Source organism: Erithacus rubecula (genome assembly GCF_903797595.1).
Source record: "Erithacus rubecula genome assembly, chromosome: 20".
NCBI lineage: Eukaryota > Metazoa > Chordata > Aves > Passeriformes > Muscicapidae > Erithacus > Erithacus rubecula.
The window spans coordinates 7265777-7293728 of NC_136672.1; the positions used below are offsets into that span (position 1 = coordinate 7265777).

General features: G+C 44.7%; 1 protein-coding gene across 1 annotated transcript in view; it reads left to right on the top strand.

Annotated features, from left to right (window-relative positions):
* HLF (HLF transcription factor, PAR bZIP family member) overlaps positions 1-27952 on the top strand; it is a 32244-nt gene extending 4292 nt beyond the window's left edge. Inside the window, exons 3-4 of the mRNA XM_079323638.1 lie at positions 24719-24939; positions 27537-27952. Of these exons, the coding sequence (XP_079179764.1) occupies positions 24719-24939; positions 27537-27752 (437 nt within the window). The 3' untranslated portion in view covers positions 27753-27952. The remainder of the gene's footprint in view (positions 1-24718; positions 24940-27536) is intronic.

Consider the following 27952-nt stretch of genomic DNA (forward strand, 5'->3'; position numbering starts at 1 on the left):
TTAATTCTGTGCATGTGTTCCAGCACAAGCCTCATCTGTCTGTGAGAGTGGTGCTGCCCAAACGTGTTTTGTGCCGTGTCTGGAAGGGATCAGGAGATCTGCACTGGCATTCCCTGAGTGACATCAGGCTCAGCAAAGCTCTGCTGACCCTGGCTGTGGACGTGACATTACCAAAATCCTCACTGATTTTCTTTCTCCCTGCTAAAAAAAGATGTAATGGCAACAAAAAGGATCTGCGTGAACGTAACTTAATTCTGTATTTCCAGATCAGATTATCTGGTCAATGGAAAGATGTTTAGGCTCACCAGTTTATCATTTGCAAGGAAAAAAGCAAGCACCTACTTCCCATACATTTCTGTTCAGGGAATGTAGTTACAGAAATTTCTGGCTTTGTTTTGATGAGGGACACAGGGTAATGACTTTCAAGAATGAAACCATGTATTTATCTTTCACAGTGCTGATTTTGTTAATAAAAAATAGTATTTTGATTTACTTTAGTGTTGGCAACCAAATTTCATTGTCATGTGTAGATGCATTTAAAACTCCTGGTTTGTCTTGGTATTGGATGCTGGTAGGTTGGTTGGGATCTGTGGTCTCAGAAAAAGGTTTTCAGATTTTTATGAAGCTTTTAAAGTAACCCATTACTGCAGACAAACTTGTGTGGTTCTTCATCTGTCACACACCTCATGTAGTCTTTTAGTGGAGTGTAAATCTCCATTTAAATGCAGAGTCCTTGAGGACATTTGGAGTGATTTTTATCTGTTTGCATGTAAAGGGAAGGTGTATATTTTGCAGGTGACTAGTTGGTTACTGCTTTTTACCTGGCTCTTTTCCCCATGTAGCACTGATGGAGGTGGTTGGGGCAGGCACTGTAAAGGGTTTGAAAGGTGTGAATTAGAGAATCATCAGCTGGATGTGGTGCAGAATCCTAACTGGAAGGTTTTTGGGATTTTGTGTTTTAGATCTGAATTCTCTGTTTGCCACCAAAGCCTTGGATGTGTTGCTGTCACAGGGATGCTGCTGGCACAGTGATAACCAGGTGTTGTTTCTGCCTTGCTCCAAAGGAGGACAGGGTTGTTGGGTGCTCTGACAGAGCTCTCTCCTTTGTGTTCTCTCATGGTGGTTTCTGTCTGTGTTGCCTGCATGGCTGGGAGCCTTAGAATACCAAACATCATTTTAGTAAAGAAAAAAACAAAAGAAAAGCTTTGTAAACCACTGCAGAAACATATCTATGTGCAGTATCTGCAAGTCTTCACTTAAAAAAAAGTAAAATTAGAGGCACACTAATCAAAAAGCTGGGAATTGTTTCCATATGAAGTGTACTTACGCCTCCCATCCCCTGAAGATTTTTGTGAGATGCTGTTTGGTCAGTGCAGATACTCTGTCTAGAGTGTCCATTGCAGGCACAGAGCTGCAGTGCTGGCAGCAGGCACCCCTGGGTGGGTTTCAGAGGTTTTTGGAGCTGGTGTTTGTGCTGGGCACAGCAGCCAGCTGGGAGAGGCTTGTTCTTGCTCCATGCAGGGTGAGGTGGTGCCGGGGCAGCCCCCAGAGGGTGTGTGCAGCACTCCCTGTATTGCAGCCTTCCTCTCCCTGTGCTGTTTAACGTGACCTCCTCCTCCTCCTCCTCCAGCACAGCCTGGCAGAGCCAAGGGCAGCATTCACAGCTGCCAGCCTGTGCGTGGAATCCTCTCCTAAGCTTTAATCATTGTTTACACGCCATCCCTGGGTGTTGCAGGAACCCCTTCTTCCCCAGCAGGAAATTCTCCAGGGGAATTTCCTGACCTTCGGCCTCCCACGTGCGGATGGGAATGACCAAGCTGCAGCAGGGCCAGGCTGGTACCAGGAGCTGCTCTTCACATTGAGCCTCACGTGAGGCTCTGGCTGCCTGCAGCACCATGTGCTCCACACACGTGTCCCTGCCCTGTGCTCAGCCCAGCTCAGCCCAGCTCAGCCCAGACCAGGCTGGGATGGAGACAGCACCTGCCCTGCTCCCTGCCCTGCTCCCTGCCCCCTGCCAGTGCCCAGGAACTGCAATCCACGGGCAGAGCTCGCCCGCATCAAAGGGAGATGCAAAATCTATTCAGGCAAATATTAAAAATAGCCTGTCACATGATAACGGGGGGGGGGAAAAAGTGCTGAACGCACAGGCTTGTTAATGCTGGGAGCAAGAACACTGTGTCTCCTTCAAGAGAGCTAATTTTAATATTCACAGTTGAATGTTGATTATTGGTTAAATAATTGCTTGGCTGCGTGAAAGATCTTGAAGTTAGTTCGGAGTTCAAACAGCATGAAATGGTCTTGGGTGTTAGGCTGGACTGGGAGAGCTCTTTGTGCTCCTTGTCCAGGCTTAGGAAGAGAATCAGGGAAGACCTAAGATTTGGGTTTGGTTTTTTTTTGTCCATTTCAAGGATGTCTTTCGTGTCAAACTTGTTACAATTACTTAGAAAAGTGCAATGTATTTTTCAGAGCTTTGCTTCCCATCTCAAAGTGCTTTGCAGAGTGATTGAATGGTTCTCAGTGCAGAGATTTGATTTTTCTAAGGAGCAAGTACACCCTGAAGTCTTTCATAAAACAATATATTACAGTGAAGAGAGAAGACCTCATCAGGAGATGTATACAAAGACACCACTATTATCTGATTAGATGAAGCTACTAGGAAACACATTAAATTGTTCAATCTCTACATATTTTTATGACAGCAAATTGGCAATTGTGGGAGCTGCAGAGGCCAGATTTTGCCAATTAATCTCAGCAATAAGTACTTTGCTCCTCATGTGGTCTCCCTGATTTCTGTACTGCTCAGCAGGTAGGCAGCTTGTTGACTGCTCTCTGTCCCCTCCCAGGTGAAGCAGCAAAATGTCACCATTCACTCTCTTGTCATTTGTCTTTCTGGATTTTTTTTTAAGGGGGGTAACAGCTCTCAGTGGCCAGTGGAGTTTTTGCAGGATGAAAGGACTTAGTCCCCATCAGTAAAAAGGACTTTAGTGCATTATGAAATCAAGTGTGGTTGCCTGGCAGTACACTCTGGAGCTGTTTAGTACTTATATCACATAAACGATGAGCATAGGTTTCTTTTTTTTTTTTTCCTTTCTTTTGTTAAGTCTTCTTTTCATAACAAATAAAGTATATTTTCAATATTTTGTCTGAATTTCACAGAAGACTGGCGAGCAGAAAAAAATATTTCAGCTAAGTTGTTTTCAAGAAAAACTGTGGGTTGATCTTAAGTAGATAATGAAAGCTCTGATAAAAACCCTTTACTTAAACCTCTAATCTATTCCACTTAATGGACTAAGTTATACAAAATCACTTGGTATAGAAAATGAGTGTAAAATGCACAATTGTGTCAAAATGAATAGATGACAGGTTTTTTTTGTAGCGTGTATAATTTTTTTTTAAATGAACAAATGATGGTAAAGAAGCTCTCTGTTTATCACAAAGCTGAATTTGGTCCTGAGAGCTTGAGTGTGGAGAGCTAACACAGGTGGGTAATGCAGCATAAAAGAAATGTCGCAACATTTCTTTTTTTTTTTCTTTTTTTTTCCTTCTTTTATTCTGTTGCTCTTCACTGCACTTCAGCTGTGCATGACTGAGGTGCTATCCATCAGGTTTTAAACAAATACAAAATATTGTTCAGCCTCTCACATTTCTGTTGTACAGTTCTGCTTCCCCTATCCCATTCTCTCAACTAAGTTTTGCCAGGGCTAAACTTGGACCAGATTTTTGTTGTGCTCCCTCCAACACCATTGCTCAGCTCTGATGTGGCAAGCTCTTGCTTCAGGGTTCTCTGCTCAACTTTGAGAGAAACAACTCTAACTCTTCATCCCACTGGCATTATTCTCTTGTTCATTTTACTTGCAATTTAATTAAAACAGGCACTGAGCATTTTGGAGCTCTTTTTTTAGTGTATGGCTGTTGCAGGAGGAAATGACAAAATCCAAATTGCATTAGGGTTCTAGAAGACTCAGCTCCTTGTTAGCTGGAACACAAATGTAGATTACCACTCAAATCAGGTCCCTGCAGATGGGTTCATTAGTATGGGTTTCCTACAAGCAGAAGCTACAGTGACCTGGAGCAATAACTCACCTGTAACCAAATGTCATCCTTAAATGTGTAGTTGTAAAGCAAAAAGGCAAAAATACAAAGTTTGGCAAAGATTTGTTGAAGATGGGGAATGCTTTAAAAAAAAAAAGGCATTCTTTTCCAATTAGCCTTAGGGAGCTCAGCTTGCTGTAAATTCTTTGTTCTGGAACATGGCTGTGGACAATAGGTCAAAGATTAAGTAATTCATTACAGAACTGGTTGGTTCTCCTGAATTTAATAAACAAATGAAAGAACGAGGTTCTCTGTCCACAGCAAGATCAATTAATTTGTGTGGCAGTGATTGGATCTTAAGTTCCATTTTAAACACTTGCAAAGGTCTTCCTGCTTTCTAAATATCTGTTTGGCCATTGGTGTCTTTGAGGTGAGCTGGTCACTCAGCACTCATGGCATCCAACAGAAATTAAATGTGGAGAGGAAGGAAACTGTGAGCTGCATTTGGGAGAAAATGAAGGAACAATAACGTGAAACTTCACAAAATACTGCAGAAATGCATTTAATGGAGCAATCAATTTTTTTAGGACAGCGAAGTTGTTGAAGTAACAGCACAAAACCTTCTTGTAAAAGAGCACACTGCACAAGGCAGGACAGAAAGCACAGGCTCAAGGCTTGCACTGAAACAGAGATGACTTAATTCAATCATTTTACCAACTCAACATTGCAACATTTGGAAATGAGTCTTATTCCACCAAAAAGTCCACTTAAAAAAAAAAAAATCTTTATTCTTGGCCTAGGAATGCTTAGTAGGAACTAAGCACTCAATCCTCAATCCTGTTCCTCATCACAGCAGAGAGGGTTAAACTGAATTTGAAGGGTCCTCAACTGCTGCCTCTCTTTGTGCTGCATGGTGGAAATTTAACTCCTGCAGCATTTGCTTGCTGTGAGAGATGAGCACTGGGGTATTTTTTGGTTACCATTTTTCTTTAAAAACAAACCCAAACTGGTCATTCTTGGTGTGTATGGCTTCTTGCCTGTTCCTGCTTGCAGGTATTTGGTTATATCAACAGATTTTAACCAAATGTAGCAAGAAAGTTGTGATTTTGAAGAATTTATTACAAGCCTAAAATTTCATGAAAGTGAGTGGATGTATGAGTAGATACAGGATTGGAATGTGTTGCTGAGCAGGAAGAGTAATGCAAATGTGCATTTTCTACATCAGAAAAGGTACATAAGACCTTTAAAATGCCTGATCCGTGTGAAATGCTTCTAGAAAAGCTGACACCCTTTTAGACACCATGGGATGCCTGTTCACTTTGAGAAAAGAATCTGCAAGAAACCAAATTTAATTGGTTTGGTGTGTGTTGGAGGGAGGGGAGTCACAAGCTTTTCCCACCATTCTTCTTCTTTGCAACTCTTCAGTTCTCAGTTTCTGTGATTAGATGAGACTCTGGGGTTTTATTTAAAAGGAGAATTTAGAAAATGAGTTAGTTGTAAGGTTTGTAAGCAAGATCTTGAAAGTTCTGATCCCACGCGATGGAACGGTCTTGATCCTCTCCAAAGCCAAGCACTGTTATTTTACTGAAAAAAAAATCTCAACTTTCTGCATCCTTGCTGTATCCTTTTCCACTCCAGCTCTTCTGCCTAGTTTGAAACTTAAGTAATTTAAGAGAGGTTTGGTGGCTTTTCTCACAGTTCTTGCAGTGTCAGGCTGGGCGCGCATCCCTCTGCTCATCCCTCTGCTCATCCCTCTGCTCATCCCACTGCTCACCCAGCTCTGACCAGGAAAATTCCCCCCCTGCCACCCTGCTCTGGGCTGCAGGGAGCTCAGGAGTCAGGGAGGAGCAGGGCACAGTGAGAGTGGGCTAAAAATGTTGAGGGATCAAAGAGGAGAAGTAGGTCGTGGCAGGGTACGTGTACCAGAGGAGGGCTGGGGGAGCACAAGTGAGGGGGAAGATCTGTTTTGCTGCTGGCTTTCCAAAGTTGTGCAATTTAAGAATATGATTAACCTGATATGACTTTGTTTTTTCTGCCAGATTAGATATGTTGAGTTTCTTGGCGTTGTGAACTGTACAGTGCTGTAAAAGCTGGGTGTGTCAGGACAGAGCTGTAGTGACACAACCTGCTCTGGGTGTCATGCACACTGCTGGGTGCTCTGCCCTGTTCTTTCCCCCCACACATCCTTGGTAGGGATTTACAGACCTGAGAGAACCTCTCTGTGTCCCTGTGTTCTGTTTCCAGCACAGCATGACAGCATTTTAGTGCCATTTTTTAATAAAGGTAACACTTACCTGAGGTCTAAGAATCTGGTCTGGCTGTGGCATATTCAATATTAAATGTCTCTAAAAATAAAAAAAACTGTTTGAAACTATACTTAAGAGTTTCTTCCTGCTTCCTCAGGATTAAGTTGGAGAAGGTTTATTGGGAAATGCTGCAATTTTTTTTTTTTTTTTTGGAGAGTGAAAAAGCAGATACAGATCTGAAATAACTGCAAGTGCTGAGCTCACTGTTGTTTGAAGTACACCACAGCAGCATATCAGTGTCAAAGGAAGATTTTCACAGTGGTATATGTTTGCTCAATGGTTTTGGGGTTTTGTGTTTGTGTTGTTTTTGGTGCTGCATTCATCCTGAGATAATTTGATTTGGTGTATCATTTTTACACACTGGGCTTGCCCTGTGAAACAGCCCAGTTCTCTCTGCTTATTGCTGGCTGAGGGTGGAGTACTGAGGAAGGGTGGACAGAATCACAGCCCTGTCCAGCTGGGTGATCACTGCTCTGATGAGTAAAGAATGTGAAGATTTTGGGAAGTCAAACCAAACATACCTTGTTTAATTCCTACTCTGGTTTTCCAGAATTTTCCAGGAGGTCAGTCACGAGAGACTAACCACTGAAAACTGAGTTATGTCCTTGCCTCTAGTGAAGATTGATTCTCTTGGAAGAAAGAGCATAAATAACAGATCAGGTTAATAAATCACACATCTAGATTGTGTCATGCTCCTCAGCCATGTGTTGTTAATGTGTGTTACTCTACTAACTCACAAAGGCAAGAAGCCACAGGACTTGCTCACCAGGAGAGGGTGTTTCTGGAGTGGTAGAACATTTTTGAATTGTTTCTAAAGTAATGGAGCATTTTTTGAGTAAAATGGAGCAGGAAGCTGACCTTATGAACACCTGCATCACTCAACTCTATGCTTACATGAGAGAATTAGCCAAGAGTGCAGCATATTTGAAGTTAACCTGCATCTCTGCTTTCTGAGGAGGTTAAACCTCAAACCTTCAGTAACACGTTGGGCAGCTGTGGTTTGGGTGTCTGCTTGAAACACCTGTGGGTGCCTTGGCACTTAAAAAATCAGGGCAGGGCTTGTCCAAGGCTGATGTTGATGCATCCCTAACCATGTGGCTGGTCTTTCACTTGGACCATGCTCATCTCCAGGTTTAAGGAGCACTTTCCAGAATCTGCCTGCTCAGTTTTCTCAGTGCCACACGGTTGATGTCACTGTTGGAAATGGTGGCAGTGTCTGTCTGGGAGCTGTTGTGAACACGTGAAAAGGAGTCATTAGCCAAGGAGAAGGAAAGAGCTGGAGGTGGAATTGTCAACTCGTGTGCGTCTCCCATTTCACCAGGTGCTGCACGTGTCTGGTTTATCAATTTATTTCTCTTAGAAAGTAAACAAATCTCACTTTCCTTACCTGCTCTGGTGACTGCTTCAGCCTAGTTGCTCTTATCTGCAGCAGGGATGTTCTTCTGAGGGCTTGTGTTTGGGGGCTTTTCTTTCTGCATCCACATGTAATCTGCTCCCAGGGCTCATGTGCAGCTCTGGTGCTGGCCAGGGATGCTCTCCCTAAGTCACTTACTTAAAAACATTATTATCACTACTATCAAAATATAATACCTGATCGTGGGGGTGGCTGTCATCCCACGTTTTTCAGGTTGGATCCTTTGGCCAGGTTGTGTGCACCCCACATCCTGGCAGGCCTGAGCACCTCAGTGTGCACTTCAAAATCACTCAGCATTTTGCATTTTTCCAACCCTGATGGGTAGCTCTCAGTCCTACCCAGCTAATTTCCAGTGCCTTTTCCAAACCAGGCTCTCCCAGGCTGAGCATCCTTGCAGGATCTGGTGGTGTGTGACTCCAGCTGAACCTCAGAATCATTGAACACCCCATTAAAACCCACCAAACCTTTAAGCAAACTCCTCAAGCAATTTTTTTTTCCTGCTGCCCATCAGTTTGCAGCTGGTTGTTTCCCCCTTTCTCACGTTTTCCCAAGCTGCTGGTGTGTACAGTCTGAAGATCACATTTAAGCAACACAAGGAAATCAGCTTGGCCCGACGGGCTCCTCCATCACGTGGCTGCAAATGTGTTCACTCTGTTCTGCCAGATTATGGCTGGCTGAGCAAAATACAGTGAAGCTCTGGGCTGCTGGCCAAGCTTTTATTTCACTTTGGAGCTTACAGCCACATATTTGCTCTTTGGCAGGACATCCACTGGGGTATATTTGGATAGTAATCTAGCATTGTTTTGCTGCTTTTTTCTTCTTCTTTTTTTTTTTATTTTTTTTTAATGCACATAGATAATATAACCCCAAGACTTTGTCCAGTCTGTATGAGATTTCTCGGTGTGCAATGTTATGTGTGTGCACTCAGAACTGTGTAGCTGTGACCTTTGATAAATACAAGTCAAAGCAATTAACTTTCTTTTATTGAAAAATGCTGGATGTCCTACTCTTTTCCCCCTCTGTGCTGATAACAGAGCTGTGTTGTTACTCTTTCCAAGATCAAAAGCTTCACTAGGGTTTGATTGAAGTCCAATTATGGAAGGAAGTAACTGTGCTGGAGCCCTGAAAATAGCAGTAATTGTTAAAATAATAAAGTGTGTCCTTGTGTGTCTTTACAATATTTAAAACTTCTTTTGGGGTGGAAGGGGGTGGCTTTCCTCTAACCTTAAAATGAAAATATTCACAAATGTCTTGGGAAAATAGGAGTGTGCTGTTAGAAGAATTTCTTTTCTCTGGATTTCTTCCTTTAGTTCTGTTCTGCCCCCCCAAGCTGCCTTCCTCAGAAGCTGTTTGCATGCAGCCTGACTCATGCAGGAAAATAAAGCTGGATTTGATTTTTAACTGTATGGGAAGCTTTGGGTTTGGGGGGGAATAAAGGCTTTATGATGTAAAGTCCTTTATTTCTCTGTGAAACAAAAGTGGGCTTTTCAAAATGCAGCATGTTTTGGAAAGTTGGCTCTGGCTTTGAAACCCCAACATCTCCAAGGGCACTCTTGTATGAAAAAGCAGTACAAAAAGACATAATGTTTGGGGAAGGGGTACAAAACATGAGGGCAAGGGGCAGTGTGTGAGATCCTGTCATCTTCCAAAGTGTCTGCAGGGCTTTGCTTGGTTTGGTTTTTGATGGATGGATTGAGCCTTGAATTGTGGGATTTTGGTTAATTCATCTACAACTCCGAGCTGTGTCTGAACAGATCAACACTGAAATACTTTCCCCCAAATCTTTATGTTGTTGTTTAGGATACAAATATATTTTTGCTTCCTCTTGGTCTTTCCTGCATCCTCAGAGTGGAGGGATCCTGGGAGAAAGCCCAGCTTGTTGTCTGGAGTCAACTGGCAGAGCTTCAGCAAGGAGAGCTCTGGGTCTTGATCTCAAAGCCCAGCATGTCTAAATGCCTATTTACCAGCTGTGCTGTTGAGTTAATTGAAATACTGATGTGAATAAATAGAAATGGAGGTGATAATATGGACAGTGATTGCTGTAGGGGCTGCTCTGGTGATTGTACAGCTGGGACTGGCTTGAAATTACAGCAGGGTTTTACCAGGGTTTGGTTCTGTTTGTTTGTGGTTTTTTTAACTCACGTGCTTGCACACACATCTGATACAGGTAGGACAAGATAATCCTTAGGTGAAAATCAATCCTTGCCTACTTTTGTTTCAGCCAGCTGGACTCCAAATCACTAAGTACTTGAATAAAATCTTTATAAATGGTATCAAGCAATAAGCCCAAAGGATTGTATAGAGCAGGACTAGAATTTTCTTGGGAAATTCTTAGGACAGAACCTGTTAATTTATTCATTTGAATTTTACTGTTGCACTCTCTCCACTGCAGTAAAAAATTATTTAGTCTTTCTTTTTTCTTTTAAACTCATCTATTTATTCTGACTGTAAGACAGCTTTATGTACATAACATCTATAAAATACTCTGCCTTTTCAGCTCCCTGCTTTTACTGGATTTAGATGGATCTTTGGAATACAAACTGCTTCATTGCCTTCTGGAAATTTTTATTTATCAGAAGCCTTAGCAAGGGGTGCCCTGTTGGTGTTTATCCAGTTGGCAGCTTGAGCCTCTGTCAGAAACAGCCCTGGCTGATCTCGAGGAGCTGCTGAAACTCATCAAGCAGGTTCCTGCTCACCAATTATCCAGTTAGGCAGAAAGAGGAAAGGTGTTTCTCTTGCTTGTGTTTTTTTCTTGGCTGAGTTTAACCCGTTTTTCCCCAAGCCTGAGTAGCTGTGGGTGTGTGGCAATAGCAGCAGGGGAGAGGGGCACAGGGGATCTCTGACCTCACACACTGAAAACACACCAGGATTGCATCCCTCAGGTGGGACAGGCAGCATCAACCTGCAGCATTCTGATTCTTAGCTCAGTCCTACCCAGGGTACCTCAACCAGCTCTCTGTCCACATCTTAACAAAACCTTCAGCAAATAAAAGAAATTCTCCCTTCCAACCAAACCCCTCCTTACTTCAAAGCCAGTAATGAATGTTTCATCACTGCCACAGCGAATTTGTTGATTCCCAAACACTCCTACTGTGTCTTGGTTGGAAGGCTTAAATTGCTTGCATAAGTGCTGGGGATAAAACATAAAAAGCTCTTTCTAGTACAGTTCTGGTTTTCAGTACACATTATAAGAATAAATAAATGCTCAGATGATAGCAGACAGCTGGTTGTCCACATCTGACTGTCTTCTGCATTGATTTTTAAGACAGACCATGTGCATGGCTATCAATACCAGATGTGTCTGCTTGGAATTCAGAGGGATTGTCAAGTGACAGTGCAGTTGTGAAACAAATCATTTTGCTCATGATTACTGAAAATAGTAAATGAGTGGGTAGGATAAAGTGAAGAGATATTCTCAATTCCAGTAGAGAGCAAGAGGATGGAATGCCTTTCCAAACTGCCATTAACAAACAGTGACTTGGTGAATATTTTTCTTTTTTTGCTTCCTACCTCCTGCCCAAGGAGTTGTCTCCATGAGCAGCACAACCTTGGTGGGTTCTCTGATGTGTGACAAGGCTCCTGCAGGAAGCAGAAGAGCTTTCATTTACATTGTTTTCACAAAGCTGGTTGGTAGCACGTGTGGATGCCTTGCTGCCAAATTTTTTGGAAATTGGCCGACAATTTCCCAAGTTTTTGGGAGGGGGCTGGATAAATGTGCACAGCTGGACTGCACAAAACTCATTTCTCTGGGAAATCAGCTGAAGAACAACTGTGAAGTACTAGGGGCACTGAAATGAAGTTTGCAAAGCAATTGAAGGAACCTGAAGGGTCTTTTGATCTCTTAATTCTGTACCTGCCATTAACCAGGTGCATTGGACACAGTCTTTGCCCACAGGCTGGATCCACACTGACAGATTTCTATCTGCCCAGGACCTGTCTGGAACACTGAGTGTAATTTGCTCTGGTTGTTTTGGAAATGGCTGGAGATGCTCAGGAAGAAACAGATCAAAATATTCCAAAATATTCCTCAGCTTGGGCTGTGGCAGAGCTTGGTCTGGATGTCTGAGCTGTGCTGGCTGAGTGGTCTGTGAAATAACTTTGGCTATAGGTAGAGCTTTTCTTTCATTTCCTGAGTAGCCCAAGGGTGTAACTGAATATTTACTACTGTTCCACATTGCTGTTTTTATTTTTAAAAGGAAGATCTGTGACTGCTCACACTGGAATGCATGTTAAATAACAAAAATTGAAGAGACCCTTTCCATCACCAGGATTTTATTGATTTTTTTTTCTTGTGCATTGAACCCTCAAAGACCTTTTCCAAGCAGCAAAATGGAGGCCAAGAAGGTAGAGCCAAATTCTGGGGTTAGTGAGCAAAGCTGGGTGACCACCTCATCCCTGTCAGCTTGGACAAACCCTCTGAACCAGGTAAGGGTGTGTTGGGACTTGTGCCTCAGTGGGTGCCTCTTTCAGGCTGCAGGTAAAGCAGGTGAGGGCTGGACTTGGTTTGTGGGTGGGCAGCAGCATCTGAGCTGGGTGTGAGTTTGTGGAATGCAGGTGCATAAATAGCCTGGGCATGAGGAAGCAAAATGTTTTCACCTGTGAATAGATGAGTTACTTCTGCTGAGTGCACAGGAACACAGGGTTGGCTTCTGTACATTAAAGGTGGCATGAAACATCTTTGTGAGACCAGCTTTTAATTTATTTCTGAAAAATCTGGCACCATAAATCTGCCAGTGCCGTTTTCTTTATTCCTTCTGCATTTGTCAAAGGAGAACAAATAAAAATATTCTGTAAGCTTTGCTACATTTTTAAAAAATACGATTTATATGACACAGCTCTATTTTCTGTAATTTTTTTCATATCCAATATACAGAGGGCTTTAGAATAGATGAAGAGAAGCTGCATATCTGAGTTTAAAATAAAATAAGATGATCCCTGTGACAGAGACAGCAGAAATGATGTGATACGACAGTTGCTGTAGCAACACCACCTACTTCATGAAAATCAGAGTTAACAGGAGTGTAAAAGGTAAAGCCCACACCACATAATTTTCCAAGCCTGTGAATTAGTGCTGCCCTCAGCCTGCAGTGCTTTCCAGCTCTCCAGTGCTTCTCCTGCCATGTGGGCACAGAATAATCACCTTTTTGCACATGGCCAGCTCCTGCAGACCCCATCCTGTGCTGAGCAGGGGCATGTGGTGGGAATTGTGCAGGTGACCTGGAAACAGGAGGGAAAGAACATGAAGAATTCTGTCCCCCAAATCCTCCCAAAAGCCCCAGACAGCAGAATACTGTAGGTCCAGAGAATGGGACAACCAGCAGTGTAAAAAGGAAGCCAAGCAGTCAGTTTGCTTCCATGGGACTCAGCTTGGGAAGCAATGGTGTGTTGAATAGAAATTGTTAAATGTTTTAGACAAGAAGGTCTCAGGGGATAAGGACACTTTTCCCAGTCTCAAATAAACCCAAGTAGTGGTGCTCCATACCTCTGTGTTTATAAAATGCTGACTCCAATATTTAAAAGCTCCATATGCAGAGAATTGATAAATCAATGATTTGCCAGTGCACGTTGGCCTCAAGGGTACATTAAAATATATTATTTTAATATATTGATATTTTTAAAATATATTGACTTAATATATTAGTGTTCTTTGTCATTACTTGGCAGTGGAGAGCCATGCTGTGTGTGATAGCAAGAGTAAAATCTTCATTACTGGTGGATTGGTTTTTCTGATCCATTTTGCTGACATGCCTCCTGAAGGCATCACAGTAAATGCACTGCTCAGGTTTGATTTTTGTGTCTTGGGGCATTTTAATTTAATTTTTGACATCATTCACAATCTTCACAGGTTCAGCATGCCTGTTGCATTGAGAACATTCATAGTGGTGTGTCCACAAGAGTTCAGGGCTGTGGGCAGTTTACAGAGGAGGTCACAAGAAGGAATATAAACATTAAAATTCTGGGATTTCTTCAAGAGACATTCCATCACCCACCTTTTTCACTGCCTCTGTTTTTAAAAGATGAACATGAAGTTTTTGGTACATGTGGCTCTGTTTGGAGCCAGTGCTGTTAGGCACAGGAATCTCTGAAGACATTGGGTTGGGTTTGCTCCTCAGCAAAGCAGTTTCTTGCCATTTTCTCACATTTAGGAGTGAATTTATCAGTGCTCAGTGCTGTAATATCTTTTAATTAGGCTTGATTTTTGAACTTACCTGATTTTGCCTGTGTCTGACTTGCCACCAAAACCTGTTTCATGCAGCAGCTGTAAAGAGATAATTACAGACACATCCATATTCACCAGCCTGCTCTCCTGGAATTTTCCCTGAGTGGTGATGTGTTCCCTTCCTTTCTCTGGCCCCTTTTTCAGGCTACCCAGGCCTGATGCATCTCTATGGTTTATAAATGGAGATAAATGCATCAACAGAGAAAAAGCTACAACCACACACACTTTATGTGTGCTCCTTGGCAATAAAGCTAGAATATAAAAGCAAGTTAGACCTCTGCAGTTACTACTGTAACAACATAAGTACAGTTTTTTGAGTTTTGCTGTTTGTTTTGTTTTGTTTTGTTTTTCCCCAAAACATATTATAGGATCCTAATTTAAGGCAGAGAGAAAATAAAATGTACTCAGCCTTACTTAGGTTGCAGGAACAGTGTGTTCCCATTCTGGCAGCTCTAATTCTTAAAACGTGATTATTTTATACAAATCACCCTCAATAAATTGTCACATAAAAAGTGTGCTTTGTTTTAGTCAAATGTAAAATAGAAAAAAAAATGTAAAAAAAAAAGTAAAATGTGACTGCAACAGATAGTTCAGATTTGTATGCACAGAGCAGATGAAAAGAGAAGAAGAGATTTTCAAGTTCTGTAACTCTGCCCAGTGACCTCTTTTCCTTCAGGGATGTATTCCAGTGCTGCTGATAGCATCTGTTGTCTGTCTCTCAGGCTCCCCATTAGCTGCAGATTGGGAGGCAGAGGAAATGTACCTGTTTCACGTGGCTTTTCCATGCCAGCTGAAATCTCCCTTGGCTGTGTTTTGATAACACACCCAGGCAAGCAGGGCTTGGGTACCACAAGTGGGTAATAGATCCGTGAGTCACGGGTGGCATGTGCTGTCAGAATTACAGGAGGGCTCTTTGCAGGACCTGTTTACTGAGAGCTGCTGTCCTAGATAGACAAACAAACAGAACAATGGGAGGGGGACTGACTTGCTCTGGAGCTTGGAAAGAACATTGGCAGTGGCACAGACACGTCTTGAGGACAAGTGTTGTCTTTGTTTAGGGCAGAATTCCTCCTGAGGGCACATTGATGGGCAGTGAGGTTGTGGCAAGGTAAAGGTCTCCCAGGGAATCAAGAAGAATTTCTTCACTGAGAGGGTGATTTGGCATTAAGAGGTGCCCAGGGAGGTTTGGAGTCCCTGGAGATGTCCAGAGAAGGTCTGGATGTGGCACTGTGCTCTGTGACAAGGTGGGGATTTGGCACAGCTTGGACTGGGTGATCTTGGAGACCTTTTCCAGCCTCAGTGATTCTGTGACTCTGTGCTGAACGAGGCCATTGCCTAAACCAAGGGCTCTGTCTAAAATCTGCTGCTTTATTAAAGCTGAGTACATAATAGTCCAAGGAAAGGAAAATTGATGTTTTTGTCTCCTTCAGAGCAGGTTGACAATTCTGATGCTTTTTTGGAATCTTGCCTTTAAGACAAGAATTACTGTACTTTTTGAGGAATCTCTCTCTCTGTCAATTGGCAGGTAACAAAAACATGCCAGAGGATGTCAGGAAGCTCCAGTGTACCACAGAACATAAGCATCTTGAACTGAGCCAAGTGTAAATTAAAATTAAATACTGGTGTGAATGTTCTTCCCTGCAGTTCTTGTTTAGGCCCTGTCCCCACTGAATTTAATCTTGGCTGATATTTGTAAGGAAAGCAGCATCCTACAGAGAAATCAGAAAGGCATTTAGGAATTCTGTGGATTGTTCAGTGTCCTGGGAGCAGAATCAAACCCACTGTTCCTCCACGTAGCCATTCTGCAAGGGAATTGTTCAGAGCAGGAGCAGCTGCTGTCAGGCATCTTGCAAAGATAAGTTTGGAAGGGGAAAAAATCGGGTTTCCTATTTTTTTTTCAGAAATAAGGCCTCATTGAGCTTGTGAGTGCTGCCTTCATGCAGGCTAAATTCAAGGAAGGGCTTTTGGAGTATGAATCTTAGAGGAGAGCTGAGTCTGCAGTGCTGGAGATGCAGTGGAAGGTTTTACCTGCTGGTGGCTCCTGTTTGTTTATTTCTTGCTTTGAAGGGCAGAGCATTGCTGGGCAGGCAGAGGGCATTCCATGCACTCCATGGTGACCACAGGCAGGACTTGCAAGAGAATCCCTCAAAGATCTGCAAGCACAACTGAAGGCCACATGTGCACCTCGGATAGCAGACCCTGTCCCTTGGAAATGCTGGCTTTAATTACACTGTAAGCTCCTCTTTCCCCTTTTCCCAGTTTGCCTGGGAGCTGAGAGCAGCTCTGGGCTGAATCTGGGCCATTTCAGGAAGGAAGTGGTTGTCTGTAGGATCTTGGATCTTGACCTCATTTACTGCAGATGTGAGAGGATGCAGGGAACAGCAGGAGGAGAAGGGAAAATCTGGCAGGAAGGACCAAAGGATTTTGTCTAGAGAGACTGGGCTTTAAAGTTTCAGCACAATTATGAACAATTTATTTGATTTGGTGGACGTCACACCATGTTTTTGCTTCCCTTTCTGTGAGGAGCTCAGTGTGACACCTTGGGTGGCTCTCACTGTGCCTGACAGCCATAGGAGCCTCTGAGAGTCAATTTGAAATACAGCCAATGCCTACAACATTTGCTAACCTGAGAGGATGATGATTTAAAATATCTGTACTTCTTCATCTGCAAAGAGAAGTGCTGCTCTTTCTTTGATGGGAGTCTTGTGGGGAAGAAGCTGTTTCTGGAGCACACAGATGCAGTAGTTGTGAGTGCTGGAGGGAACTCCTGAAATTGTTTCTGTACAGGAGAATATGGCAAATATTGTATGGATGTATTTGGATCAACCAAAATGGGTGAAACAAGTGTCTCTTTAAAGAGGAAAGAATCTGGGTAAGTGTCACTGAGGGGCTGGGAAGGGGCAAAAGAACACAGCAACACAGCTCCTCTTCCCAGCAGCAAGAAGGAGTGATTTATTGAAAAGCCATGGCATTTATATAAGGGAGATCACAAAAGACAAAGTGGAAAGACTCATTGGTCAAAGAAGGCAACACCTCTTTGAGAACATGCTCTCTGCAAAATATCACGAGACAACTCAGTGCTCAACACCAGGTGTCTGTCTGTGTTTTCTTTCTACCTTCCCTTGTTTTGTCTTTTTGTCTGAAAGATTTCCAGCCTGGGAAAGATCCTGGCTGGAACTAAGAAAAATCAACAATCTGGGAAAAAGCCAGGTTAGGTTCCCCATGAGCATTCAGCAGTGTCCACAGGTAAGACAGTATGTGGACCTTTGAAGACTGTACTTCTTACACAGCTCCTGCACTTAATTTGAAAAAGAAATCAAAAAGACAATGTAGACTTTCTCATGTCCTAACCTTACAACAGGCACATTGGAAAAGAGCAGAAATGGATCTGACAGCACCCCACAGGTCCTGCTGGTGGGCTGAGGGGAGCATGACAGCTGAGCCTTGCTGCAAGGAGCTGAAGGAGGACAGGGAGCTGTGCCAGTGTTGTGCTTGTTGCAGAGGATCTGTGGCACTTGGGAGTCTGGAGCTGTGTCTGCACCATCAGCACAGGCTGGTCCTGGGCTGTTCCCTTTGACAGTGCTCTTTACTGAGTGCATTCATCCCAGCCTGTGCTGGAACTGCCTTCCCCTTCAGGCTCCCCTCTCATCCTTGGCTGCTGTCTCTGTTGTCCTCGCCCTCCTCACCTCCTTACCACCTTCTCAGCTTTGGAACTTAATGGAATCTTTCCCTTCTGCAGCTTGAGCATGCCCACACTTGGAGCAGGCTGCCTGGGGAAGTGATTGCATCACAGCTCTGGAGGTTTATAAAAACCATGTAGATGTGGCACTGAAGATGTGGATTCATGGTGGAGTTGACAGTGCTGGGTTAATGCTTGGGCTTGATGATCTTGGAGGGCTTTTCCAATCTAAACTGTTCTGTGGAGTAACACTGACCCAGCAGCTGCCCTCTCTTCCAGTGCACAGGCCACTAACACACTGCAGTGAAAAGTCTGCCAGAATTTTTTAACAGGTTCAAAGCAAAGTATTTTTTGTGGAACCTTTTTCGGGAAACTGTGGAACCATTTTGGCAGAAACACAGTTGGCACACAAGAAATCCAAACAGAATGGTTGAAATCTGGCAAAGGCTGAAGGAACTGAAGGCAGCATCCTCTAATGGGAAGTGTTAGACAATCTTAATAAGACTCCCAGTCCTGCCTGGAATAACACTGTAGAGGCCTGGAGCAGGAGGCACACAATGCTGAGAGGGGAAATGACAGTTCTTTTATAATTAAATGCACAAGGTTTGTAAACAATGCTGATATCTTTTAAAAGTACACATTTTAAAAACATTCTAGTGTGCCAGTTCTATAGTGTGTGTTAAAAGCAGCAAGTTATGTTGTGGTTGCATTGGGTTGAGATCCTTCTTTCCACAGGATGTGTTTGCAGTCACCACATGTTCAGCAGAGTGGAGTTTGTGTAAGATAAGGAATAGAGGAATGTCCCTGCCAGCTTGGAGCCCTGGTCAAAATACACAGATCTCCTGTTGCTTGGGAGGAAAATAAAGCTCCTACAATAACTGCTTGCATAAACACACCCAGAGGTGAAGTGTCTTCTTCACCCCAAGGCAGAGTGGTTGGGTTTGTCCTTCCAGTTGAGGGCAGGAGGATTCCAGTGTGTGGCTTTAGTCCTCTCCATGTAAATGGCTTGTTTCTGGAAAACAACTGCAATCCTAATAGCAGGGAAATTACACAGAGTAAGATAGGACAGATAAAAGGTTGGTGATAATATTGTAGGTGAGGAATGATAACCTGACAAGATGCTGTCCTTAGATAAATCTTGACCTGCAGAACACCTTTTACTTTGCTTCCCATGGGGATTTTTGCCTGTCTCCATTCCTGCACTCTTGCCATGAGCTCTGCAGTGAGAAAACTTCTCCTGCAGGCTGAAGGAGTTAATGCAGAGCTGGATGATACATTAGTCCAGGACAGACTGTGATTTGGAGTGAGGGAACCATCCCAAATAGCTGGCCAGCTGCCATGGGGATAGATGTCTTGGAAATCATACAGGGAGGGCTCTGGAGCAGCTCTGGGTGAGGATTATCTGTCAGTTGAACCACTGTGACACACACCAAGTGCCTTCCCTTTATATAAAGAAAAATGATTAGCAAACACATGTTTTATCTCTGGGCTGCTAATAAATTGACTAGGAAACTCCTCTTTCATTTTCCTCCAATGTATGTAAAAAAATAGGGAAAAATATTTTGATTAGAACATTTTCACTCCCTTTTTCTTCCTCACAGTGATGTTCTCCAGCCAGATGTTGAGCTGATGAGGAGTGTAGAAGGGCTGTGAGGAGGGAGATTTTCTGAAAATCAGACACATTTCTATGGGAGTTGAATGATTCAGAATTGTGTTCCACATAATTTTGCAGGGATCTCTCCCAGCACACATAAGAAGTCTGCCAAGCATTAGTGCAGCTGAAGAGGTTATTTCCGTCTTCACTCTCCTGGGCACAGCTGGTAGGTGGGATGTTTCAAAAAGGGGAAATTAGGAGTCAGGATATGGTGATTGAACTCCCCATGATACCAGATCAGCAATTGGTTTTTTGTAGGTATACAAAAATGCTGCTATGCTTTTGATGGTGAATTTCAATTATTGCAAGCAATTTAAAGCTGCTATTTTTATTTATTTTTTTTTAACCAGCAGTTTGGTCACCTAGATGAAACATGTGAGTGGCCTCAGTCCACTTCTCTCTGAAACAGGAGCTACACTGAAAATATTGCCATTATATTAGACTTCTCACTGGCAGTTTCTGCTGTGAGGAGGACTGAAAGGACTAGAATAACAAACTTTCTTTCAATTTCTTTTTTCTGGAAAATTTTCCACTATGCTAATATCTGCCAGAGCAAGACCAGAAGTGCTAGCAAAGGCAAGATGTTAGGACAGTAGAATTGCTGGGTTTGTCCAAACCTGCTGCTGCCTTTGCCAGGAGTCACCTGGAGCTGTGTCTGTCCTGGCATTGCTCCTTCTTGCTTGAGTGGAGCTCTTGAAGTAGGAAAGGCTCCAGACAAAAGGCCAGTGTTGACATAGCTGTGGTTCTCTGCAGGCCATGGTTGAGACACATCACTAGGGTGATGTGAGGGGAAGTTTTCATTAACAATTGTTCCCAGCTTGCTTCCACCAGCACCATCACCACCTTGGAGCTCTGCAGCTGCATTTCCAAAAGAGCTTAACGCTCTGAGAGTTCTCATTTCAGCAACTTAAATAGAGGGGCTAAGTTCTTTCCAAAACACTTGGCAGTCATCAGCCCCCATTGAGAACAAAGCTTAAGCACATTAAGCAGTCCAGCCACTTCACTGCTGTGAAGATTTGGCTGCTGTTGTGAGCAGAGAGTGTTTGAATAATGCAGAGCCTGGCAGAGGCTGGGCACAGAGGGGCCTTACCTGGCAGGGTGGGTTTCCTCCTTGGCCAGGTGCCTGTGCCCCTCCCAGCAGTGCTTTCTGTGGCTGTTGTGACAGCTGGGGAGCTCTGCTGATGCCAGGCTGCTGGGCACATGACGCTCAGATTGCTGTGCTTGTTTGACCCACCTCTGATTGCGAGGAATTCAGCGCACAGAAATAACACCCGGCCAGATTTGGCAGGAGGATGGAGAGAGAAAGTGCTGTGCACAGGCAGGGAGAGGAGCCACACTGTGCCCCACAGCAGTGCCAGGGCCAGCACAGCCCACCCTGCCCTCCTGGGTTGCCACAAGCTCCAGCAGTGTGGCCACTGTCCAGCAAGCTAACACAGACAGGTTCCTGGCTTGCACTATTGGCAAAACTTGTAGAATTAATAAAAAGATCCCCAGAGCCAGGAGTCACCCGAGGTAAAATGCTGGACAAAGCATTTCTGTTATTTCAGCCTGGGGTTTGAGATTGCCTTGTTAGGTGTTTTGTTGTTGCTGATCATTGGCAGGAGTGTGACAGAGCAGAGCCTGGCAGGGTGTGTGTGCTGTGTGGGTGTGGGGTATCTCACAGGGCACTCTTGGGGCTCCTAGGGACACTCTTCAAACACACAGTTTGTTCAGGCTTTAGTGAACAACATTCCCCTTGAACAAGCTTCTCGCTGGCATGGAACATGTTGTGTTTGCTGAAGGGACAGGTTTGTAGTTGTGAGAGCTTCCTAGAGCAGGGCAGAGGCAATGTGCATGGAGGGAGCAAGGCAGGACCTTGCCTGCTCTGTCTTCTCCCATCGCTCTTTGTTTTGCTCTTGCATTGCTGAGATGCAGTGCCTCAATTTCCTGTGTTTAAAAGGAGCATTTTTGCCCTTTATTCAGAGTGATTTTGTAAAATTTCTTGAGGCCAGTGACTACAGAGCTCGTGTAGTTGGGTAATATGGCACACTATAGATAAATGATAATATGCAAACTGATCCTGTATATCAAGAACTTCAACAATATTTAAACACAGGCTCTCTCACGTGGGACAATTAGAAAGCGTGGCCAGATTTCACAATCCATTTGACTTTCAGAAACACCCTGCAAGCTCACCAGCAATACAGAAATACTCATAGCTCGTGCCTTGCTTCATTTATACCTGTATTACAGAATGTGCAATTTGTAGGTGCATAGATCTGTGTATTTGTCTGCAGTCGGGAATACCCGGCTGCTCCAGAGCAGGCACTCACCCACGGAGCTTTAAACACGTTTAAAGGTGTTTTCCTCCTTTAACTGAGTCTGTGACGGCTTATCCATCAATCCATCCATCATCCATCATCCATCCATCCATCCATCCATCCATCCATCCATCCATCCATCATCCATCCATCCATCATCCATCCATCCATCCATCCATCCATCCATCCATCATCCATCCATCCATCATCCATCCATCCATCCATCCATCCATCCATCCATCCATCATCATCCATCCATCCATCCATCCATCCATCCATCATCCATCCATCCATCATCCATCCATCCATCCATCCATCCATCCATCATCCATCCATCATCCATCCATCATCCATCCATCCATCCATCCATCCATCCATCCATCATCCATCCATCCATCTATCCATCATCCATCATCCATCCATCATCCATCCATCCATCCATCCATCATCCATCCATCCATCCATCCATCCATCATCCATCCATCCATCCATCCATCATCCATCCATCCATCCATCCATCCATCCATCCATCCATCCATCCATCATCCATCCATCCATCCATCCATCCATCATCCATCCATCATCCATCCATCCATCCATCCATCCATCCATCCATCCATCCTCCATCCATCCATCATCCATCCATCATCCATCCATCCATCCATCATCCATCCATCCATCCAGCAGTGATGGGTCAGCGGCAGTGCTGCCGGGTGTGCATCCCGGGATGGGGACAGGGAGGTGTCCCAGACCCGCACAGCGCCGTCTCCAGGAGGGATGAGCTGGTGAGGAGCCGGTTATCCCAGTTCTCTGTCCCGGTTATCCCTGTTTTCTGTCCCGGTTATCCCGGTTCTCTGTCCCGGTTATCCCTGTTTTCTGTCCCGGTTATCCCTGTTTTCTGTCCCGGTTATCCCAGTTTTCTGTCCCGGTTATCCCTGTTTTCTGTCCCGGTTATCCTGGTTCTCTGTCCCGGTTATCCCGGTTCTCTGTCCCGGTTATCCCGGTTCTCTGTCCCGGTTATCCCTGTTTTCTGTCCCGGTTATCCCGGTTCTCTGTCCCGGTTATCCCTGTTCTCTGTCCCGGTTATCCCGGTTCTCTGTCCCGGTTATCCCTGTTTTCTGTCCCGGTTATCCCAGTTTTCTGTCCCGGTTATCCCAGTTTTCTGTCCCGGTTATCCCTGTTCTCTGTCCCGGTTATCCCGGTTCTCTGTCCCGGTTATCCCTGTTTTCTGTCCCGGTTATCCCGGTTCTCTGTCCCGGTTATCCCAGTTTTTTGTCCCGGTTATCCCGGTTCTCTGTCCCGGTTATCCCGGTTCTCTGTCCCGGTTATCCCAGTTTTCTGTCCCGGTTATCCCTGTTCTCTGTCCCGGTTATCCCGGTTCTCTGTCTCGGTTATCCCAGTTTTCTGTCCCGGTTATCCCTGTTCTCTGTCCCGGTTATCCCGGTTCTCTGTCCCGGTTATCCCTGTTTTCTGTCCCGGTTATCCCGGTTCTCTGTCCCGGTTATCCCGGTTCTCTGTCCCGGTTATCCCTGTTCTCTGTCCCGGTTATCCCAGTTCTCTATCCCGGTTCTCTGTCCCGGTTATCCCGGCGCGCTGCGCTGGGAGCACGCCCCCATCACCGGCGGGGAGGGGAGATTCCGCCCCGCTGCTTCCCGGCTCTGTTAACGGGAGACAGCTGGGAACGCCACGTTCTGAGCCCCGGGAGCGGGGGAAGCCGCCGGCCCCGCTGTTCCCGGCTGGATTAACCAGGGACAGCGGCGGTGTCGCGTCCCCAGCGGGGCGGCAGCGCTCCGCAGCGGCACAGTGCGTGCAGCAGCATCCCTGCCTCTCCCTGCCTCTCCCGCAGCCACATCTACATTTTGGTAACTTTGATCCTCCTTTTCTCCTCTCCCCGGCCCTCACCAGCCGTTCCTGGAAGCTGATTTAATCAGCTCTAAAATAGGAGTTACAAAAGCTGTCCCTTAGCAAGCCCCGTGCGGTGCAATTCCCCCGGCAGTTCCCATATTATTAAAATAAAAACTGCATTGTTAGTGCTGGCCTTGGAATTAGAAATGGCATGTAATGTTTACTGTTTTACACCCTAAATATTGCAGATGTGGGCACAAGTAAGGAAATATTACACAGCCACAGGATGTTTTTGTAGTTATCATGAAAGCTGTCATATCGCTAAAGTCAAAGTGAATTAGCAAATAGCCAAAATTATAAAAGAATATCTGCTTCAATCAGAACTCTTCCCTCTGAAGTCTGTGAAGCTTCTACTTCTGAGGCATGTGAAAACTTCTGAAAATTCTGCCCCTGGGGATAGTCCATGTTCAGGCAGCTGACTTCAGGATCCTATTTTTGGAACCTATGGTTGAGATTTTAAATTGGATTTTTAGTGGGAATGGTGCCCGAATTGGTGCTGTAGGATCTTGAAGGCTTTATCTAAAATCAAAAAGAGAAAAATGGGAGGTATATAACTCATTTTCTGGGGATATGCTGCTTTTTATTAGATTTTATATACCATAAAAGAGAAATGCAGCATCAATAAGTGTCTTCTTCATTTTTGCAGAGCATCTTTAAGGAATCGTTGTAGCCTTTCATGTTACTGGTTTCCTTTTAGAATATCCCTGGTAGGATTTCATAAAGAATAAATAGCAGTCTCCTTGGAGTGCTTCAGCACAGCTGAAAGTACACTTTTATGAGATGCTATTCATGGCAAGTACTGTACATTGTTTGACTGTAAAATAAATATACTCTCTGAGGTATAACTGTGAGGGGTTGAGATCTGAACCAAATGTCAGTATTTATAATCTGTTCCTGAGGATGGGATCCTAATGAAGTGACACAGGTTGGACCAATGTATCTTCTGCCTGCAGTCCAGTGCAACTCAGTGTTGGGTTCTGTGATGTTATGTGGGAGTCCAAGATCAGCAGCCAGAGTTAGGAACAGATTCTGATTATAAAGGCTCTGAGCACGTCTGGATCAGAATATGCACCTAATATAGATACCAAATCTGAAAGGAAAACTGAAAGAATTATTGCTTGTGAAGTATGCAGAGATCTGAAATCCTTTGATGCAATTAACATATGTTTTTTTTCTAAGCCAGCTGTATTTATCCCGTTGTTCTGCAGGTCAGATCTTGCCAGCAAACCGGAACACACCGAGCCCCATTGATCCTGAGACTATCCAGGTTCCTGTTGGCTACGAGCCCGACCCTGCAGACCTGGCTCTGTCCAGCATCCCTGGCCAGGAGATGTTCGACCCTCGCAAGCGCAAGTTCTCCGAAGAGGAGCTGAAACCCCAGCCCATGATTAAGAAAGCTCGCAAAGTCTTCATCCCAGATGACCTGAAGGTAATTTGGAGCTGGTGGTTCTTACAGGGTCTCTCTCACAGTTGCTCACTGAGGTGCAGGTTTGGAGTATTAATCTGTTTTGTTGTGTTAGGTAAATCTGTCAGTCTAAATCTGACTTTGCTGTAGAATAAAACGGGGTTCTGGATGAGACTGAAGGGAGGATGTCCCTTATTAGTTATGCAACAGTTGAAATTCATGAGCTCAATATTCATTTCCTTTGTATGCCAGAAACTTCCTGCTTGACCTTGGACAAGCTTGCTTTGTCCCATATTTCCCACTTATGAAACAGCCTGATCATGTTTCCTTTTTCTTCATCCTGTTTCTATTCGTGTTTCCTTTTTCTTCATCCTCTGTCTATTCAGCACAGGCTGTGAATCCTTCAAGGAGAATGGAGGACCCCGATGACAAATTGAAATATATTGTGTATTATTTGGAAGCTACTGTAGTTCTGTGTTTAATAATGAATGAGAACTCTATAGTAAAAACTATTTCACTAATATATATTCACTAATCCAGGTGAAAGAATCTAGACAAATGGTAGGAAAACAGAAGAAAACAGAACTTTTCTGCTGAGAGGTGTGCTTTAATACAATATGTAAAATACAATACCACATCAATATTTTAGAAGAAAGAGTCTGTGCCACTCACTGCTTCTGAGATATGAAGAGCAAAGTGCATGAAGATAGCAGAAAAATTGATCAACTGATCCAGGTTATCAAACACTCTGAATATTATTTATTTGCCGAGTTGTTTTCCCGGTATGTGCTTTCCAAGAGGATCTGTTTTATCAGAGGCAGACAGGGCAGAATTTCATTCTGCTGTTGCTACTGCCCCCAAGAGACACAGCCTGGGAGCCTGTTGGAGTCAGTGGGAATCCCTGGCTGCATGTGCAGGGAGCCTGGGATGCCATGTGTTTGCACCAGATTGATAGCATTAGGGAGAAAAGCTATTTTTATCCCTAAGCATGCTGTGATGCAAGTTAAAAGCACAGAAATGACAATTGCAGTAGTGTTCAGGTCACTGTCACTCAGCTTTCCTTTGCAATAGTTTTCCTGAACCTTGTTGCTTACCTGGGCAAGTTCTCCTGCCTGTGATGCCCTGCTGGGAGGTGTTTGCTGCAGGAATGGCTGGAGTTTCTCCTTTTTTCCCCAGGTACCCTTGTTCACCAAATCAAGCTTTTGGCAAACATCCCGTTGGCCAGAGGTGGAAGCCAGCAGTGCAGCCCAGCAGGGAAGCTCAGGGTCTCTCATCCCCTCAGGACCATCCCATCACTTGCCCTTGACTCTTTTCAGAGTGCTTGACCCAAGTGCTGCTTCTGCCCTGGCATGTGGAGCAGCCTCTGGGTTCTGGGGGAGGGTAAGCAGATTAGACCAGTCAATCGTCTCTGGGCTGCATGTGATTTGGAAATGCCAGCCTTACCTCTTTCAGGCCTGGATTAAGGGATTTGCCATAGCAATTTGTTAAAATAAAGAGGGATGAAGCCTAGGTGGCACACTAATAAATTGCTTAAAGCTGATTTTTATGGAGTGAATTGAGATGGGAAATTATAAACAAGATTTGGGTCACAGCTTTTTGCTGCATGCTTGGTTTTTTTGGATGGTTTTGCAGGGCCCCATGTACGTACAGGTGAAGAGCCATTTAGAGATAATGCTGGCTCCAGATTAGCATTCCTGCACACTTTGTTGACCAAACTGATAGAAAGCAGTTCAAGAGCCCTCCTGCCAGCAGTTGTTTTGCTCCTGCTTTGCCTTGTGCAGCAGCAGAGGGTTCAGAGAGCAGGATTAGGCTGGGCTGAAGAACCCAGCAGTGGTGGGGATTTGCTCAGGAGCAGCTGGGTCTCCTTGGGAGCAGCTCAGGGAAATGGAGGCACATTCAGATGAAGAAAGAGGGAATTTGACCTGGCCAGGCAGTTTGAGGGTTGAGTGTCTGCATCACTTGTACTCCAGAGGGGACTGAATTTCACTTTACACAAGAGATTCTGCCTGCTTTGTATTTCCTGAGTTGTTCCAAAGTTCTAGAACTTAATTCAGTTGCGAGCCAACATCAAAACTGCCATTTTGCTGAAGGCCATTTCATTGAAAGAGCGGGAAAATGGGGTGAAATTCAGTAGTTACTTTGAGTCTTTGATACACCAATATAACTCTTTGGGAATGTGTTAGCTTATGAAACCTCAGGGGGTTGTGGACCTATTTCTGTCCAGTGCTTTTTTTCTGCAGAGTCAAAGCCTATTGCAGTAATCCCTGTGGCTGGTCCCAGAGCAGCCATCACCGCTGTGCCAAGGAGTCCTTTGCAGACAGGAACATTGTGGGCTCTGCAGAGTGCTGTGAGCACAGGGATGAGATGGGGGACAGCAGCACAGAGGGTGAGGCTGGCAGTGCCAGCAGGGCCAGAGGTGAGGAGTGCTGCTGCAGTGCAGGTGCTGTGCTAACTAGGTCAGCCCGATGGGAGATGGACGTGCCTCCAGAACATCGCCTCACTCCTCCTCGGAGGAACCGCCCGTCAGGGGGGCGAGGGGCGGCACAAGCCGCGACAGAAACAGGCGGGGCCGTGCCCACAGTGTCCCCCTCGCAGCTCTGACCGCTCTGTGTCTCGGGCAGGACGACAAGTACTGGGCGCGGCGCAGAAAGAACAACATGGCGGCGAAGCGCTCGCGGGACGCGCGGCGGCTGAAGGAGAACCAGATCGCCATCCGCGCCTCCTTCCTGGAGAAGGAGAACTCGGCGCTGCGCCAGGAGGTGGCCGACCTGCGCAAGGAGCTGGGCAAGTGCAAGAACGTCCTGGCCAAGTACGAGGCTCGGCACGGCCCCCTGTAAATCCCAGCTGGGGGCTAGTGGGCTGTTCTATTTTGGTTTTTTTTCTTTTTTCTTTTTTTTTTTTTTTTCTCTCTTTGTCGCGGGTTGGCATTTGACTAGATGGACAATGTGTTTCCTGTTTGATAGCACCACACCCAAACCAACCTTTCTGTCTTCAGCACTTTACCAGAAGCAGAAACAAAACCGGCCTAGCGTTGGTT